This window comes from Staurois parvus, unplaced genomic scaffold (genome assembly GCF_062004578.1).
Source record: "Staurois parvus isolate SC_StPar_1 unplaced genomic scaffold, SC_StPar_1.0 ptg000380l, whole genome shotgun sequence".
NCBI lineage: Eukaryota > Metazoa > Chordata > Amphibia > Anura > Ranidae > Staurois > Staurois parvus.
Window position 1 is genome coordinate 2,711,605 of NW_028318176.1, and position 19,825 is coordinate 2,731,429.

The following is a 19,825-nucleotide window of genomic DNA, read 5'->3' on the forward strand; positions in this document are numbered from 1 at the left end:
ATTGTGACAAACGTAGTAGATTCCTACCTATTGTAGCAGGGTCTGCATCTCATATTGAATGGCAAAAGGTTCACCTGATATCAGTGGTCAGTGTAGTGGTCCCTTACATTGGTGACTGATAGGAGAAGGACCCCCTTATATCAGTGGTCAGTGTAGTGGTCCCTGACATTGGTGACCGATGGGAGAAGGACCCCCTTATATCAGTGTAGTGGTCCCTTACATTGGTGACCGATGGGAGAAGGACCCACTTATATCAGTGGTCAGTGTAGCGGTCCCTTACACTGGTGACCGATGGGAGAAGGACCCCCTTATATCAGTGGTCAGTGTAGTGGTCCCTTACATTGGTGATCGATGGGAGAAGGACCCCCTTATATCAGTGGTCAGTGTAGTGGTCCCTTACATTAGTGACTGATGGGAGAGGGACCCCCTTATATCAGTGGTCAGTGTAGCTGACCCTTACATTGGTGACCGATGGGAGAAGGACCCCCTTATATCAGTGGCCAGTGTAGTGGTCCCTTACATTGGTGACCGATGGGAGAAGGGCCACCCTTATATCAGTGGCCAGTGTAGTGGTCCCTTACATTCTGATCAATGGGAGAAGGAGCCCCTTATATCAGTGGTCAGTGTAGTGGTCCCTTACATTGGTGACCGATGGGAGAAGGACCCCCTTATATCAGTGGTCAGTGTAGTGGTCCCTTACATTCCGATCAATGGGAGAAGGACCCCCTTATATCAGTGGTCAGTGTAGTGGTCCTTTACATTGGTGACCGATGGGAGAAGGACCCCCTTATATCAGTGGTCAGTGTAGTGATCCCTTACATTGGTGACCAATGGGAGAAGGACCCCCTTATATCAGTGGTCAGTAGGAGGACATTCCTACATCGTCATCAGTGGGAAGACTGCCCCCCTTACAGATCACTGATGTCAGTTGTTACTGAGAGACAGAAATTGTTCATTGCTGAAGGAACCCCTAGAACCCTTTGGAGGACCCCTGGCTGAGAAAGGCTGGACTAGGCAGTCTTATATTTCTGTCCCCCTTGGTGGGAGTGGAGGTGACCCCTCTATGAGGACATAAAGTCCATACACACCCAGCACAAGGCTGGGGTCACACTACCAGATGGTTCTCGGGGCTGCAGTTCCTCTGAGCTCCACAAGGTGGAGATCTCACTTGTATCCAGACAGGAATTCTCTATGGTATAAAACAGGAAATTATTCAGATAAAGACCGGAAGTTTCTTATGATACGAGACAGAGGAGACGTTGGTGGAAGTGGCAGTAGAGGAGGTAATAAGATCATATTTTCTGTTTGCAGCCAGTAACCCCCTGTCATGTCTGTCCTCTTCCTCCACCGTCAGGTCCAACCTCTTCTTCCACCGTCACGCCCGTCCTCTTCCTCCACCGTCACGCCCGTCCTCTTCCTCCACGCCCGTCCTCTTTTTCTCCACCGTCACGCCCGTCCTCTTCCTCCACCGCCACGCCCGTCCTCTTCCTCCACCGTCACGCCCGTCCTCTTCTTCCACCGTCACGCCCGTCCTCCACTTCCACCGTCACGCCCGTCCTCCACTTCCACCGCCACGCCCGTCCTCCACTTCCACCGCCACGCCCGTCCTCCACTTCCACCGCCACGCCCGTCCTCCACCGCCACGCCCGTCCTCCACCGTCGTTCCCGTCCTCTTCCTCCGCCGTCGTGCCCGTCCTCTTCCTCCGCCGTCGTGCCCGTCCTCTTCCTCCGCCGTCGTGCCCGTCCTCTTCCTCCGCCGTCGTGCCCGTCCTCTTCCTCCGCCGTCGTGCCCGTCCTCTTCCTCCGCCGTCGTGCCCGTCCTCTTCCTCCGCCGTCGTGCCCGTCCTCTTCCTCCGCCGTCGTGCCCGTCCTCTTCCTCCACCGTCGTGCCCGTCCTCTTCCTCCACCGTCACGCCCGTCCTCTTCCTCCATAGTCACTGTGACGTCTTTTATCTCCAGCAGATGATGATACACACATATATAGTGTGGAAACCCAGATTAACCCCTTCAGGGGCAGAATTTTCCCCCACTTCCAGGGCCGGAACATTCTTGATTAATTTTGGTGCTCACCCCTAATGTTCTGCACAATCTATAACTCTGGTCAGCAGCCAATAATGGGGGAGGAGGTGGAGATCCCCATCCCATCTATGAGGAGTTCTGAGATTACCCATCAGTGAGATGAAGGTAGATACCTCTTCCTCACTCGAGATGAGCACACGTTTCACCCGAACTTGTGGTCACATCAAACCCGGAAACAGCGTCACTGCCACCCAACCAACTGTATCCACCGAATTCCCATCCATGCAGCTGAGTACACATAAGGAATGCTCATAATATCATTGACCAAATATTGTAACCAAACCCCTCTGTCCTTCTCCCATCAATTGTCCTCTTCATGAGCAAAATCCCACTATGGGCAGTCCAACCATTAACCCCTTATGTGCCCACCCTAACATTGTACAACCAATACAGTCCACATAATTCTCCACTACTCGTCTACAGAGAAACCAGCATAGATCACATGACCACATCAATGGAGGAGGACCGGAGTCACATGACTGAGAGGATACTAAACCTCACCCTGGAGATCATCTACCTGCTGACCGGAGAGGTGAGGAGGATTCTGGGAGGTCACATGATATCACTGGTCTAGTCTGCCCAGAAGACCATGTTCTTCTTGTAGACATGTAGATGATGTCAGATGATTGATATCGGTTTCTCTTTCTCCTGATCTGTAGGATTATTTTGTAGTGAAGAAGTCTAGTGGGGAGCCAATCTCAGGAGGATGGAGCAGGACCCAGAGCCCCACCATGGTGCCTCCCCCTCGTTCTCCCATACCTGAGAGGAACAAAGAGCAGAAGATCCTGGAACTGACCACCATGATGGTCCATCTGCTGACAGGAGAGGTGAGCGATGCCGGGAATTCTGGGACATTCTCTAGTAACAGACAAGGGATGTGTCTGGATGGTGACTGTATCATTGTGTGTGTCAGGTTCCTATAAGGTTTCAGGGTGTCGCTGTCTATTTCTCCATGGAGGAGTGGGAGTATTTAGAAGGACACAAGGACCTCTACAAGGACGTCATGATGGACAATCAGCCGCCCCTCACATCACCGGGTAAGAGGAGACTTTATTGGAAAGGAGAGAGCAGTACGGAGGGTCCACCTAGATCCCCCATCATCTGATAAACACATAGAAACAATGGATTCAGTCAGTGTGTGTGTTTCCTACAGTTGGATCCAGTCATGGGAACCCACCAGAGAGATGTCCCCGTCCTCTGTATTCCCGGGATTCCACACAGGAAGGTCACACCATCCCTCACCATCAGGTAGATGGGTCCAGTCATGGGAACCCACCAGAGAGATGTCCCCGTCCTCTGTATTCCTGGGATTCCACACAGGAAGGTCACACCATCCCTCACCATCGTCAGGTAGGTGAGGAACAATTATTGATAGTTATTTCTTGTAACTCACATGCTGTATATAAATCATGTTTTATATTTTCAGAGTGGAAACCTTGAGAATTATAATATTGTTGTTAAAGAAGAGTATAAAGAGGAGGATGAGGAGTATGGTGTGATGGAGGAGTTTTCAGAAGGACACAAGGATATGATGGAGCCACCTAATACCAGGAACCCACCAGAGAGATGCCCCCGTCCTCTGTATTCCTGGGATTCCACACAGGAAGGTCACACCATCCCTCACTGTTACAAGGTTTGTGGAATGGAGCATCTAGACCAGTGATGGCGAACCTTTTTGAGCCTGAGTGCCCAAACTGAAATAAAAAAGTTGGTTTTGTGTTGCAAAGTGCCAACACTGGAATTAATCACTTGCCTACCGGGCACTTCTACCCCCTTCCTGCCTCCCGGGCACTTCTACCCCCTTCCTGCCTACCGGGCACTTCTACCCCCTTCCTGCCCACGACAAATTTCCAGCTTTCAGTGCTGTTGCACTTAATAATGACAATTGTGCGGTCATGCAAAACTGTAACCATACGCAATTTTTATCATTTTTTCACGCAAATAGAGCTTTTTTTGGTGGTAATTATTCACCACTGGGTGTTTTATTTTTTGCACTATAAATGAAAAAAGAGCAAAAAATTTAAAACATAAAAGGTTTTCTTTGCTTCTATTCTAAAAGTTTGCAAACAGGTAATATTTCTTCTTTGATGTGCGTTGGTGAGGCTGCACTGATAGGCGGCATTGATGAGGTGGCACAGATAGGTAGCACTGATGAGGTGGCACTGGTGAGCATTGATGAGGAGGCACTGATGATGCACTGATATGCAGGAAATGGTGGGCACTGACAAGCGGCACTGACTGATAGCGCCAACTGGAGGCACTGACAGACGGCACTGACAGACGGCACTGCTGGGCATCATTGATGGGTGGCACTGATGGGCAGCACTAATGAGGTGTCACAGATAGGTGGCACTGATAGGGGACACTGATAATGGGTACTGATAGACAGCACTGATAGGTGGCACTGACTGACATCACTGCTGGGCACTGACTGGCACAACCGCTGAGCACTGACTGGTGGCACTGACTGGCAGCACTGGTGGGCACAAGTGGGTGGCACTGGTGGGTTGGCACAGGTGGGTGGCACTACTGGGCACAGGTGGGTGCATTGCTGGGCACAGGTGGGCGCATTGCTGGGCACAGGTGGGCGGAACTTGTGTGTGGCACTGCTGGGCACCGATCATCAGGGCACTGATGATCAGTGACCCTAATGATCGGTGCCGTTTCCTGCTCTGACAACTGCCGGTTTTCGGCAGTACTTTCCTCACGATCTGACAGCGTGAGGAAAGTGCAGCCGAGAACCGGCATTTGCATTTCCCGGTGATCAGCGTGTCATTGGACACGGCTGATCATGTGGTAAAAGGCCGCTGTGATTGGCCTTTTACCATGTCACGTGATCAGCTGTGTCCATAGGACACAGCGATCACGGAGATCGCCCGGTGCGCGCCCCCCGGGGGAGCGCAGGAGAGCACGTTCTTCCTCTTCTTCCTGGCGTGCCCACTGAGATGGCTCTGCGTGCCAGCTCTGGCACGCGTGCCATAGATTCGCCATCACTGATCTAGACCATGGAGTGAGATCATGGACAAGATCTATAGACCTTACAAGATGATATTTTCTCTCCTCTTGATTTAGGGTGAAGATCTGATAGATATAAAATTTGAGGTGAAATCAGAAGAAGAAGAGGCGTATGTGAGGGATGATCAGCAGTCTATGGAGGAGGATGGAGTAACGGGGACATTTATAGAGGAGGACACTCCTACAGAGATCAGCACAGGTGGGTCATGAACACTAAATCCATTCCTCCACCCATACTGCTCATTGATTGGTGCAGAGTAGGGTGGGGGCGGGGTGATATCGGCCTGTAATACCCAGGTGATGGTCACGTTCCTCTGGTCTCCATCTAAACTTTAGATCTTCTTTTCTATCAGATCTCCCCCCCGCCCTGTGCTATAGATCCAGATTGGATTTCTGATCACACAAAGCTCTGTCCTCTGTATCCCAGTGATCAGGAATCAGTGAGCACAGCTCTCGGTGTCACTCGGCAACAAGAAGGATGATTTATAAGAAGCCCAGTCCCTGATCTCAGAAACATTGAAGTCCTGCGCCATACTAGCGTCCTGTGAAGATAAATCCCCATTGTGCTCCACAGATTGTATCCAAACAAAGTCTACAGAATATATGTGAGGATTCCTTGCTGCTGATCTAGTGCGGCCATTTGCATTCCTCACCCAGCAGGTTGGGACCTGGATGCTTCGGTCCCCAATATTTCCACCAGCCATTAATGGATCCCTCAGTTTCATGCTCAGGGCCGGCTTTCTAAGAGAAGGAGATGAATGTCAGTGTCAGATCCCATAATAATCACTGCAACAAGTCTGACTGCTGGGAGTCGTCTGTAATGCTCGCTGTCATGCACACAGGAATGTTTCAAAGATTTGCACTGTAGTAGTGATCTTCAAAGAGATGGGAAACCTTTAACCGCCCAATCACTGCGTATGAATGACCAGACAGGACCTGCATGTCCTTCCAGATCTGTCCCTGGGACCGTTCATTGGAGCGATCGAGTGATCAGTGTCATCACCAGACACAACAGATCACTGATCCCAGTTCTGGGCTGCTGTGCTTCCCCCCCCCCCCCCCCCCCCGGTTACAGTGTCCCTGATCACCACCACACCAGTCCCAGTGACATCTGTCCACCACCATACTAGTCCCAGTGAAACCAGTTCAGTGTAAGCCAGCAACCATGTCCCTGATCACCACACCAGTCCCAATGTCACCAGACCAGTGTAAGCCAGCAGCCATGTCCCTGATCACCACACCAGTCCCAATGTCACCAGACCAGTGTAAGCCAGCAACCATGTCCCTAATCACCACACCTGTCCCAGTGTAAGCCAGCAGCAGTGTAAGCCAGCAACCGTGTCCCTGATCACCACCACACCAGTCCCAGTGTCACCAGACCAGTGTAAGCCAGCAACAGTGTCCCTGATCACCACCACACCAGTCGCAGTGACATCTGTCCAGCACCATACTAGTCCCAGTGACGCCAGTCCAGTGTAAGCCAGCCACCACGTCCCTGATCACCACACCAGTCCCAGTGTCACCAGACCAGTGTAAGCCAGCAACAGTGTCCCTGATCACCACCACTCCAGTCGCAGTGACATCTGTCCATCAGCATACTAGTCCCAGTGACGCCAGTCCAGTGTAAGCCAGCAACCACGTCCCTGATCACCACACCAGTCCCAGTGTCACCAGACCAGTGTAAGCCAGCAACAGTGTCCCTGATCACCACCACTCCAGTCGCAGTGACATCTGTCCAGCACCATACTAGTCCCAGTGACACCAGTCCAGTGTAAGCCAGCCACCACGTCCCTGATCACCACACCAGTCCCAGTGTCACCAGACCAGTGTAAGCCAGCAACAGTGTCCCTGATTGTCACCACACCAGTCTTAGTGTCACCAGTCCACCACCATACCAGTCCCAGTGTCACCAGTCCAGTGTAAGCCAGCAACAGTGTCCCTGATTGTCACCATACCAGTCCCAGTGTCACCAGAGCAGTATAAGGCAGCAGTGTTCCCGATGGCTCCCACACCAGTCCCAGTGTCATACATATGTCTTCTCTGTTCCCCCCATTTCCTACCAGCTGGACATTTTATATCGGATGATGTGATTAAAGCACAGACTGTTACATGGTGATAATGTGATCAAATCCTCCAACCAGAAAGTGATAATGAGGGAGGAGCCAATACCCCAATGATGGTGGTCTTCAGGATGGGGGAGGAGCCAATACCCCAATGATGGTGGTCTTCAGGATGGGGAGGAGCCAATACCCCAGTGATGGTGGTCTTCAGGGTCGGGATGGGGGAGGAGCCAATACCCCAATGATGGTGGTCCTCGGGATGGGGGAGGAGTCAATAACCCAATGATGGTGGTCTTCAGGATGGGGGGAGGAGCCAATACCCCAATGATGGTGGTCTTCAGGATGAGGATGGGGAAGGAGCCGATACCCCAATGATGGTGGTCTTCAGGATGAGTCCAGTCTTCCTCTTGGATGTCCTCCCCCCCCATCCTCACTCTCTGACCTCTGGTGGGGCTCAGCCAGTCCTGGTTTGGGGGAACCAATCAGCTCCTGTCTAGTAATCCTCTTTATCTTTGTATTTTAGTCCATGGCCGGGAGATGAGGAAAACCTCCGAGGATTGTCTCACTTTGTCTCCAGACTGGAAAGTAGAAGATGAGGACATCACACAGTATAGTCCAGGAGAAAACCCGGCTCCCTCCAATGTCCATCCGGCACCACCCAGTGTAGATGGACCATCGGATTCCTCGTATCCTGAGGAACCTCAGACTGTGCGGGACTGGGCCGGCCTTCACACAGGGAAGAGGTTCTCCTGTACTGAGTGCGGGAAATGTTTCCGTTTCAAATATAATCTTAATATGCATAAAAGAACTCACACGGGGGAGAAGCCGTATTCCTGTCCTGAGTGCGGGAAATGTTTTTCAGTGAAGTCCCATCTTTACAGACATCAGAAAACTCACACGGTTGAGAAGCTGAATTCCTGTCCTGAGGAACCTCAGACTGTGCGGGATCGGGCTGTCCTTCCAACAGAGAAGAGGTTCTCCTGTACTGAGTGCGGGAAATGTTTCCGGTTTAAATACAAACTTGATGAACATAAAAGATCTCACACAGGGGAGAAACCATTTTCCTGCCCTGAGTGCGGGAAATGTTTTTCAAAGAAGTTTAGTCTTCAAAATCATCAGAGATCTCACACAGGGGAGAAGCCATATTCCTGTTCTGAGTGCGGGAAATGTTTTTCAGTAAAGTACCATCTTTACCGACATCAGAAAACTCACATGGCTGAGAAGCTAAATTCCTGTCGTAAGGAACCTCAGACGGTGCGGGACCAGGCCGTCCTTCCAAAAAAGAAGAAGTTCTCCTGTCCTGAGTGCGGGAAATGTTTCCATTCTAAATCCCATCTTAATGTGCATAAAAGATCTCACACGGGGGAAAAGCCGTATTCCTGTCCTGAGTGCGGGAAATGTTTCCGTTCTAAATCCCATCTTAATGTGCATAAAAGATCTCACACGGGGGAAAAGCCATATTCCTGTCCTGAGTGCGGGAAATGTTTTTCAATCAGCTCCAATTTCTGCAGACATCAGAGGCTCCACACAGGGGAAAAGCAGCGCAGGAATTGTTTTCCACAGGCGTCCCATCTGTACACACATCAGAGATCTCACACGGTGGAGAAGCCGTATCCCTGTCCTGAGTGCGGGAAATGTTTTTCAGAGAAGTCCGGTCTTTATAGACATCAGATTTTGCACTTGGATAAGAAGACCTATTCCTGTCCTGAGTGCGAGAAACGTTTTCTTTATAAATCTTCCCTATGCAAACATCGAAAATCTCACAAGGGCGAGAAGCCGTATTCCTGTCCTGAGTGCGGGAAATGTTTTCTTCATAAATCCTCCCTAGTCAAACATGAGAAGTCTCACAAGGGGGAGAAGCCGTATTCCTGTCCTGAGTGCGGGAAATACTTTTCCCAGAAGTGTGATCTTGACAGACATCAGAGAACTCACACGGGCGAAAGGCCGTATTGCTGTCCTGAGTGCGGGAAATGTTTTTCAAGGACTTCCAGTCTTTATAAACATCAGAGATGGCACACGAGGGAGAAGTCACGTTCCTGTCCTGAGTGCGGGAAACGTTTTTCACAGAAGTCACTTCTTGACACACATCTTAAATCCCACACGGGAGAGAAGTCACGTTCCTCTCCTGAGTGAGGGAAATGTTCCTAAATGAAGTCCTCTCTTCCTGGGGTCCCACACAACCCTGGAGGTGTATTAGTGCCTTGAGTGCGGGAAATGTTTTTCTAGATGAATGTTGCTGGACATCCCAGCTCTCATGTGGGGAAGAAGCACCCCCTGATATACACCTCAGATATACTCCATGGCTGATCTTCATCATGGAAGAAACAGTTCATAAGGAGGTCAGAGGTCACCAAAGACGTGGATGAAGTGTGGGACCATGCTGGCCATTGATGGCAGGAGAAGAATAAAAATGGCATCCTCACCTGTCATTGGCTGAAGACATTTTATGGTGTAAACATTTAGGGGTTTATTTATAATAAAAAATATGTTGGACGAATGTTCGCTCAGCTGTGACAAAGTCTGTTTTTTTTCCTAATACAGTCATTTCCTACGTTCATCAGCTCCATCTAGCGGCCATAATGGGACATTCTTCCTGATGGAGTAGATTGGGGAAAATACCTCATTATAGCCACTAGATGGAGCTGATGATCCTACCTTTTGTTGAAGAGTCTGCATCTCCTTTATATTGGTGACTGATGGGAGAAGGACCCCCTTTTATCAGTGGTCAGTGTAGCGGTCCCTTACATTGGTGACCAATGGGAGAAGGACCCCCTTATATCAATGGTCATTGTAGTGGTCCCTTACATTGGTGACCAATGGGAGAAGGACCCCCTTATATCAATGGTCATTGTAGTGGTCCCGTACATTGGTGACCAATGGGAGAAGGACCCCCTTATATCAATGGTCATTGTAGTGGTCCCGTACATTGGTGACCAATGGGAGAAGGACCCCCTTATATCAATGGTCATTGTAGTGGTCCCGTACATTGGTGACCAATGGGAGAAGGACCCCCTTATATCAATGGTCATTGTAGTGGTCCCGTACATTGGTGTCAGGAACCTTGAACCCGGTGGAGACAGAAAGTGCAGTAAAAAATCACACCTTTAACCACTTGCCTACCAGGCACTTATACCCCCTTATTTACCAGGCCAATTTTCAGCGCTGCCGCACTTTGATTGACAATTGCGCGGTCATGCAACATTGTACCCATATGAAATTTTGATCATTTTTTTCTCACAAATAGAGCTTTCTTTTGGTGGTATTTAATCGCCACTGGGCACTTTACTTTTTGCGCTATAAATAAAAAAACTGCAAAAAATTTGAAAAAAAAAAAAGTTTCTTTGTTTCTATTATAAAATTTTTCAGACAGGTATTTTTTCTCCTTCACTGATGTGCGTTGATGAGGCGGCACTGATGGGCACTGATAGGCAGCACTAAAGGGCACTGATAGGCAGTACTAATGAGGTGTCACGGATAGGCGGCACTAATATGCAGCACTGATAGGTGATACTGATGATGGGTACTGATAGACGGCACTGACTGGCATCACTGCTGGGCACTGACTGGCGGCACTGACTGGCACAACCCCTGGGCACTGACTGGCAGCACTGCTGGGCTGCACAGGTGGGTGGCACTGCTGGGCACAGGTAGGTGGCACTTCTGGGCACAGGTGTGTGACACTGCAGAGTGGCACAGGTGGGTGCACTGCTGGGCACAGGTGGGTGATCTGCTGGGCACAGGTGGGCGGAACTTGCGGGTGGCACTGCTGGGCACTGATCATCAGGGCACTGATCATCAGTGCCCTGATGATCGGTGCCGATCCCCGCTCTGACAACTGCCGGTTCTCGGCAGTACTTTCCTCACGATCTGACAGCGTGAGGAAAGTGCAGCCGAGAACCGGCACTTGCACTTCCCTCTGATCAGCGTGTCATTGGACACCACTGATCATGTGGTAAAAGGCCGCTGTGATTGGCCTTTTACCACATCACGTGATCAGCTGTGTCCGTAGGACACAACGATCACGGAGATCGCCGGGTGCGCGCCGTCTGGGGCGCACAGGAGAGCGCGTTCTGGGAGGCCGTCATATGACGTCCACTCAGAACTGGCCGGCCGCAGTGCAGCCGTCATTCGGCTATCTGCGGTCGGCAGGTAGTTAATGAAAGAGCAAAAATAACACAGTTCAGGAACGTAGTCAAAAACAGAAGCCAGGGTTTGATGCCAGAGTGGGTAATCAGATGAGCCGGGGTCAGGAAACCCAAAGTCAGCGTAGTCAGGAGCCAAGACTCAGGACCAGGAATCGTAAGAGGTCGGCCAGATCGAGGTGTACACAGGAACACACCGGAGATCATAGACCACGCAAGGGCAAGGAGGAAATGAGCCAAGCTGCTAAAATAGCAAAAAGGGTTGGCTGTAACCAATCAATGTAGCCAATCATCGTCAACATATCAAAGAGTAACTCCACCCTTGTTGAAATAAAAAATCCTCTGGGTGATAAATGTCCATTGTGGGTATGACGATCACGGCGTCAGACCCCAGCCCTTCTCACCAAACTCGTGACTGAAGGACTAGCCAATCTGAAGCCACAATGTTACGTGTGTAACAATGCCTCGCCCAGCTGCACCCTGCACAACAATTTTCCAGCTAATGGACCACAATCTATGTACCGGCAGCCTGGGAGCGATTGTTCCTGGGTCAGGTTAATTATGCAATTAACCCTTCACACTCCCACCACCACCTTTTTGTACAGAGAAAGAGGAAACTCGGCAATATCAGCAATAACACTAAGATGGTTGGATAATCGTCTGTATACCACGGTCACCGCAGGCAGAGATGTACTGAAGTTTAAAACACACACACAGTAGTGCTCTTCAGTGGCAGGAATTCATGTTTGCATTAAAGAGCTTTAGAAACAGTTCAACACTTTCAGAAAGTAAGATTAAGAGTAAAAGGTCAAAAGGGTGCAATAAAAATATTTACAGAAAAAGATGTAGCCTATATATAAATATACTGAGAACAATAACACAGCAAAGAGGTAACAGACGTTTAAAGGGTTAATGTACTTGCTGTCAGACTTGGTTTAAGCAGATTTAAGTTCTATGAGCCCAAAAGGATTTCTTGTCTCTCACTGTCAGTTTCAATGTTAAAACAGGAGACTCTTCTTTCTACCCCTTAACTCAGCTTAGCTTTTCTAGTATCTCCACCGGGTGTCTCCCTGGAGCAGTGAACCAATCATCTGCTTAGGGGAGGGAGGTGTAGGTGGAGCCCTAAGTTATGACCAGAAACTCTCATAGCTGCTATTATGATTCATAACTCATTCTCGGGGGAATTGGCAGCCTGGGTACTAGTATATTAATACTCAGCCGCATCTGCGGAATGGTTAGAGATCAAACGTCATATACACTTGAATGGTTCAGGATATATACTTTCCTGCCCTCCTATTTATGCCAGCTAGGGGGTGTAAAATATCAGGAAACTTGTATCAAAGTGACCAATCTGACAATATGCCTGGTTTTTATGTAAGTCTCTCATATTCCAAGATATGAAATCATAGGGGAAAATGGATGTTGAATGTGGAGGCTTCTCTGGAATGTCTTTGAACTCAGTGACGGACTTGTTTTACGCTTTTACGATCCCTGCTAGCAAGATAGCAAGAGTTTTTTAGACGGGGGCACCTAGCTGGTGAGGTTTTATAGCCAGGATGCCCTCCCACTGGGTTTCGATGCATTTTTTAACTCTGAAAACAGACCACATGTCACTCAACAGAAAGGGAGGGGGATGAAGAAAGAGGGAGAGAGAGAGATAATTGTACAAAATGGACAGTCCTTTGCCAAAATGGAGGTTCGTACCCATCTTTGTGTGCACGATTGCTACAGTGGGGATTTTTTTTTTCGGAAATTCCTTTATTTACCCAAAAGTTGCATAATACAGTAAATGCCAAAGTAGAACATCAAATATCAGGTCATCATCCAGGCCGGCAGTAACACTGACCAATCAGATCACAGAGAAGAACATACGGAAACGGAGTAGACTTCAGGTCAGGGAGCAGAGAAGACAGACAGAAGTATAAAGGATCAGCAAATGGCACTTCTGGAGAAACGTTTTGAGGTTCAAGCGGTGGAACACAACACATTAGGAGAAATTTAGGTAAAATTGGCAGGATCGCCAAAGAGATTCTGAGGGCAAAAAAAAAACCTTTTGAAGAAACGTCCCCACATAGGCTTAGAATGTTGGCAAGTCATCAGCATTACGCTGCAAATGGTAAGATTTGGGAAAGGGAAGGAAGAGTGGGATGTGGGGAATGGGGAAGGGAGAAGGAAGCAAGAACGAAGGTCTCTTGCGTGGAAGAAGGCAAAAGATTGCAGAAAGAAATCAGCAAAGCAATGCAGAGGTTTCTATCTCTCACCCAGGGCCAAACCTTGTCCCAGGGGCCTCAGCTGGGTTGGGACACCTCCTGCAGGTAGGCATCAGCAAAAACCTTGAACCTTGATCCCGAGGTAAAAAAAAAACTTTTTGAGGAAACAACCCCACATAGGCTGAGAATGTTGGCAAGTCATCAGCATTACGCTGCAAATGGTAAGATTCTGGAAAGGGAAGGAAGAGTGGGATGTGGGGAACGGGGAAGGAAGGAATATCGGGGAGGAGGAAGCAAGACCGAAGGTCTCTTGAGTGGAAGAAGGAAAAAGATCGCAGAAAGAAATCAGCAAAGCAATGCAGAGGATTCTATCTCTCGCCCAGGGTTAAACCTCGTCCCAGGGTGTCAGGAATGGGCTTGCCAGTAATGGTGGGACTCACCTGCCCTGTGGGCTGCAGTACCAGGGCTGGCCAGCGGGTGCTTTCAGCAATCAGAGACTCAACCCTGTAGTCAGCCAAACACCTGAAGCTGATTACAGAGGTGTATTTAAGGGATGGCCAGACCTGCAGTCTGTGCCTTGGTGTGTGTTTTTCTATGGGCCCCTGTATCTTGTTACCTGCATCCCTGTTCTTGTTCCTGTTCCTGTCTGACTGATTCGTTGCCGACCCTGTCTGATCCAGACCTCTGCTGACTTCTCCTGTTTGATCCCTGGCTTGTGACCCCCTGTACCTACCTGCCCGTTAGTTGCTGTACCCGGCTCGTGACCTGACTACTGACTACTCTCTGCCTGTTCCTACCTGCCCGATTGTTATTGACCCGGCCTGCCTGACAACGCTTGCATTGTATGTATTGTTATCTGTGGGTGGTTTGGTTTGGTTCATTTGCACTGTGTTATGTTTTAGTATTGCACTGCGTTTATGTATTGTTAGTGTTAATAAACTATATTGTTTATAACATCTGAAGCCTGCGTTTCCCTGCGTCAGTTCACTTACCTCTGGTCATACCCGGGAGCCCTGACATTACACCAAGGCCAATCCTGACCAGAAGTGGCTGCACAGGGAAGCCATCTTGGCTTATTGTTGCTGGGAAGGATGGATCTTGATGAAGTTGTGTATTTATCTCTGCTAGTGTTTGATGACAGAGAATATGCTTATCAGACTCTGAAGGAGTATCCCAGGGATCAACTACTAGAGTGCATAAGGATCGCTCATTGCCTAGTAGATCAGGGCACAGAATTCTCTGAGGTGCAGCCATTGATTCAGGTTTGTGCTGAGTTGGTTTCATCTGGTACCCCCGAATGCAGGGATGAATGTTTGCTGCCATTTAGTGCCGACCAGGTAGAGTCCCTGGTGTGGTTATTAGAGGATGATGTGGGTTACTTTCTGGAGCGTTATTCCACATGTTCACCACAGGTACTAAGAGATTGTATAAACGCAGTGCAGTCTTTGGTCAGACAGGCTTTGTGTAAGCTCAGCTTTGTTCAACCCATACTGCAGACATGGACAGACTTGTTGCACCCAGCCTCAGTCAGCTTACAACATCATTCCTCCACTCAAGGCACTCTTCCTGCATCACCGACAGCACCCCCAGTGACTGCCCAGTATACTCTAACTACCACATACCAGTCCTCTGCTCCCACTCGCTGCACCTATCCTTTCTTTAACCCTGTAAAGAAGTCCTCTGTAGCAACTGCTCCCTCCTCTGTTCCATCTTCCAGCTCTTCTCTGTCCTCAGCTGCTCCATTCGTTTGCAGACCTGCGTTTACTTGCAATGCTCCAGTAGTTAAAACCAGAAAAAAGCGAAAATTCTTTCCAATCAGTACCATCCTGCCAGTATCCAAACCGGTGAGCCTGCTGTCTGAGAACCTGCCTTCTGTGGTTCAGCCTGGTGCCTCGTCACCCGCACTTCAGCCTGATGTCTCTACCCAGCCTGATGTCTGTACCCAGCCTGATGAACTGATCCAGCCAGACGATCCAACGCCAGATGACCCGGTGCCCGCTGTCGATCCAGGCGATCCGGTACCTGATGACCCGATGCCCGCTGTCGAACCAGACGATCCAATGCCTGATGACCCAGTGCCCACTGTCATGCCTGGAGACCCGATGCCCGCTGTCGAGCCAGACGATCCAGCGCCAGATGACCCGGTGCCTGCTGTCGAGCCAGACGATCCGGTACCTGATGACTCGGTGCCCACTGCCTTGCCAGATGACATGGTGCCCGCTGTCGAGCCAAGTGACCTGATGCCTGGTGACCCGATGCCCGCTGTCGAGCCAGACGATCCAATGTCTGACCCAGTGCCCGCGGTCATACCAGTTGACTCGGAGCCCACTGTCGTGCCTGGTGACTCGGTGCCCACTGCCTTGCCAGATGACGCGGTGCCCGCTGGCGAGCCAAATGACCTGATGCCTGGTGACCCAGTGCCCGCTTGCATACCTGGTGACCCGATGCCCGCTGTCGAGCCAGACAATCCACTGCCTGATGACCCAGTGCCCGCTGTCATGCCTGGTGACCTGATGCCCGCTGTCGAGCCAGACGATCCAATGCCTGATGACCCAGTGCCCGCGGTCATGCCTGGTGACCCGGTGCCTGCTGTCGTGCCAATTGACTCAGAGCCCACTGTCGTGCCTGGTGCCCACTACCTTGCCAGATGACGCGGTGCCCGCTGTCGAGCCAAATGACCTGATGCCTGGTGACCCGATGCCCGCTGTCGAGCGATCCAATGTCTGACCCAGTGCCCGCGGTCATGCCAGTTGACTCGGAACCCACTGTCGTGCCTGGTGACTCGGTGCCCACTGCCTTGCCAGATGACGCGGTGCCCGCTGGCGAGCCAAATGACCTGATGCCTGGTGACCTGATGCCCGCTGTCGTGCCTGATGGCCTGGTGCCTGCCGCCCCGCCTGGGGGCCCTGTGCCTGCCACTTCTCCTGGGGGCCCTGTGCCTGCCGCTCCGCCTGGGGGCCCGATGCCTGTTGCTCTGCCTGGGGCCCGCCGCTCCGCCTGGGGGCCCGGTGCCCGCCGCTTCGCCTGGGGGCCCGGTGCCCGCCGCTTCGCCTGGGGGCCCGGCGCCCGCCACTTTGCCTGGGGGCCCGGTGCCTGCCTCCCCTCCTGGGGGCCCGGTGCCCGCCGCTCCGCCTGAGGGCCCCCCGCTCTGCCTGGGGGCCTGGCGCCCACCGCTCCGCCTGGGGGCCCGGCGCCCGTCGCCCCGCCTGGGGGCCCTGTGCCCGCCGCTCCTCCTGGGGGCCCTGTGCCCGCCGCTCCGCCTGGGGCCTGGCGCCCGCCGCTTCGCCTGGGGGCCCTGTGCCCGCCGCTCCTCCTGGGGGCCCTGTGCCCGCCGCTCCGCCTGGGGCCCGGCGCCCGCCGCTCCGCCTGGGGGCCCAGCGCCCGCCGCTTCGCCTGGGGGCCCGATGCCTGCCGCCCCTCCTGGGGGCCCGGTGCCCGCCGCTCCGCCTGAGGGCCCGCCGCCCCGCCTGGGGGCCCTGTGCCCGTCGCTCCGCCTGGGGGCCCGGTGCCTGCCGCCCCGCCTGGGGGCCCTGTGCCTCTGCCCGGCGTCCAGCCCGATGTGCCTGTGCCCGGCCAGGGCTGGCCGGCGGGTGCTTTCAGCAATCAGAGACTCAACCCTGTAGTCAGCCAAACACCTAAAGCTGATTACAGAGGTGTATTTAAGGGATGGCCAGACCTGCAGTCTGTGCCTTGGTGTGTGTTTCTATGGGCCCCTGTATCTTGTTACCTGCATCCCTGTTCCTGTTCCTGTCTGACTGATTCGTTGCCGACCCTGTCTGATCCGGACCTCTGCTGACTTCTGTTTGATCGCTGGCTTGTGACCCCGACCATTCTCTGCCTGACCCCCTGTACCTACCTGCCCGTTAGTTGCTGTACCCGGCTCGTGACCTGACTACTCTCTGCCTGCTCCCCCTGTTCCTACCTGCCCGATTGTTATTGACCCGGCCTGCCTGATGACGCTTGCATTGTATGTATTGTTATCTGTGGGTGGTTTGGTTTGGTTCACTTGCACTGTGTTATGTTTTAGTATTGCACTGCGTTTATGTATTGTTAGTGTTAATAAACTATATTGTTTATAACCTATCTGAAGCCTGCGTTTCCCTGCGTCAGTTCACATACCTCCTGGTCATACCCGGGAGCCCTGACACAGGGGCCTCAGCTGGGTTGGGACACTTCCTGCAAATAGGCGTCAGCAAAAACATAATATTGCCATGGTCTCCAGGTGCCCGGAAGAGTTCCTCCCAATCATACAATGGTAGCCATGAGGTCCTCCATGTCCGTGAGCTCCTTAAATTTAGAGTACCAAAGGGACCTTGTGGGTGGAGGCAGGGGCGTATTTACCACAAGGCAAACAAGGCACTTGCCAAGGGTGGCTTTTTTTTGGGGGGGCAGCAACTCTCCCAGAAGAGATGGAGGAAGGGACACCATGGGTACCAGGTGGGATCTGCGGGCTTCTTGATGGTTTGTGTAGGGCCTGACTCTCATTACCGGGGATGGATGGAGCTGTGAAGATGGGTGTCTTTCTCTCTATCACCGGTGGGGGGGGGTGTTAGTGAAAGGCTCTCACAGGAGGGGTGGGCAAGGGTTTTGTTGGTGGTGTTGGTCGATGCCTAGGGCAGCACAAAACCTGCATACACCACTGGGTGGAGGCACAGATCACCAGTGCAAGGGGATACAGGCCTTTACTGCATTCAACAGCTGGCCCGTTAAAGAGGTCTTATACTTTTTAATGAGATGTTCTGTGAGGTGCAGCAGACACACCGCCGGTTTGTCCACTATATCGACACTCGTCAGATGTTGAATGGCGCCAGTCACTGCTTGCCAAAATGGTCTAATTTTAGGGCAGCTCCAGAAGATGTGAAGCATCATACACCCAGTCGGAGCCGTATCTCCAGCATGAGTCCGATGTAGTGTCGTGGGCACCCTGTGCCACCTGGTTAGGATTTTGTGACTGGTCTCTTGAACCTTGGAGGCAATGGAGGACTTCTGTGCGAAGTGGAGAATTTTCTCCTTTTGTGAGTTGGTGAACTGCATATCGAGGTCATCTTCCCACTTGGGGAGAAAGATGGAGGCGAAACTCGCTTTTGGATGGATCAGGGCGGCATAAAGAATGGAAAGACAATGGCGGGTTGGTTTCCTCCTGTGACAAATATTTTCTAATTCCGTAAGTGGACCATGAATACCTGGAGCATGGGAACAGCGACGAAGAAAATGCCTGAGTTGTAGACTATTCCAAAAGTCCAAAAGCGGGTCTGCAGTTGTGGTCAGAATAGAGAAAAAGACCCCAATAAATCCAGAAGATGGAGAAGGCCAGTGTCAGACATTGAAACTGAGGATAGTTGAGTCCCAGCTGGAACTCTGGGTTCCCTAGGATGGGAATCAAGGTGGACAGCAAAGGAGAGACTGAGGAGCTGCGAAAGGCCTCTCTAGAGACCAGCAGGGTACTTCAAGAGTGGGATGGTCAGCAAGGTCTTTAGGTAACTGCATGGTGATCCAAGGCAAGCTCTTCACCGTACCCCAGTAGTCCTCCAGTTCCATCTCCACCCAGTGTTTTGCCTCTGCATGAGAATACTAATCCACCAGCCTGGTGCGATGAGCTGCTTTATAATAGGCTTAGATATCAGGAAGGCCGACTCCACCCTGACGTTTGGAAAGATGGAGAAATGGGAGTTGAAGATGGCGTTTCCTATGAAACCATATGAGCTTCTGAAAAAGAGCATGCACTCGCTTGAAGAACAGGGGTGGTTGGCAGATGGGAAGAGCCTGTAAAAGATAGAGGACCCGAGGCACCAATGTCATCTTGAAGGCGTTACAATGAGCAAACCATCTCAAGGTAAGAGAATCCCACCGAAGCAGGTCCCTGTGCATACGAATGATCAGTGGTTCAAAATGTGCTGCATAAAGAGTGGCAGGGTCAGGAATCATACTAACTCCCAGATAATGAATGGAATCGGTGGGCCAATAAAAAGGAAAAAAAGGATGGAGGCATACGTCTTGGGTTACCGGAATGTTGAGGGCAGAGGGTTTATACTAGTTGGTTCAAAAGTAGGAGAACACCCCATATACACGCAAAGGTGGAAGCAAGTTTGGCAAAGACACAACGGGGTCAGTCAAAGAGAACATTAGATCGTCCACAAAGGCGACTACCTTGTGAAGGTCAGAAGCCTTTCAATAGCCTGAAATACCGGAATCCAATCTTATTGTGCAATAGAAGGGCTCTAAGGAAAGTACGAAGATAACGGGGGTGAGAGTGGGCACCCCTGACGGGTTCCGTTCGAGATCTACAAAAAAGTCAGACCTATTTCATTGACTTTGATGG

At 51.3% G+C, this 19,825-nt stretch overlaps 3 protein-coding genes across 4 annotated transcripts in view; all 3 read left to right on the forward strand.

The window, feature by feature from the left end:
• Positions 1-1,216: 1,216 nt before the first annotated feature.
• LOC149456025 (oocyte zinc finger protein XlCOF29-like) lies at positions 1,217-3,002 on the forward strand. The gene is made up of 3 exons (XM_089685661.1): positions 1,217-1,283; positions 2,503-2,611; positions 2,739-3,002. Exons 2-3 carry the CDS (start codon positions 2,522-2,524, stop codon positions 3,000-3,002), a joined length of 354 nt encoding a protein of 117 aa, XP_089541787.1. The 5' UTR covers positions 1,217-1,283; positions 2,503-2,521.
• The window catches only part of LOC149456026 (uncharacterized), a 106,168-nt gene continuing 89,311 nt past the window's right edge, over positions 2,969-19,825 (forward strand). The window contains exons 1-3 of one of the 2 annotated variants that reach the window (XM_089685558.1): positions 2,969-3,116; positions 3,233-3,429; positions 3,506-3,712. In XM_089685558.1, the coding sequence (XP_089541684.1) occupies positions 3,032-3,116; positions 3,233-3,429; positions 3,506-3,712 (489 nt within the window). In that variant the 5' untranslated portion in view covers positions 2,969-3,031. The remainder of the gene's footprint in view (positions 3,117-3,232; positions 3,430-3,505; positions 3,713-19,825) is intronic. The other variant, XM_089685557.1, reaches the window with a different exon arrangement.
• Positions 5,308-9,651, forward strand: LOC149456027 (uncharacterized). The gene has a single exon (XM_089685600.1). It carries the CDS (start codon positions 7,692-7,694, stop codon positions 9,285-9,287), a length of 1,596 nt encoding a protein of 531 aa, XP_089541726.1. The 5' UTR covers positions 5,308-7,691; the 3' UTR covers positions 9,288-9,651.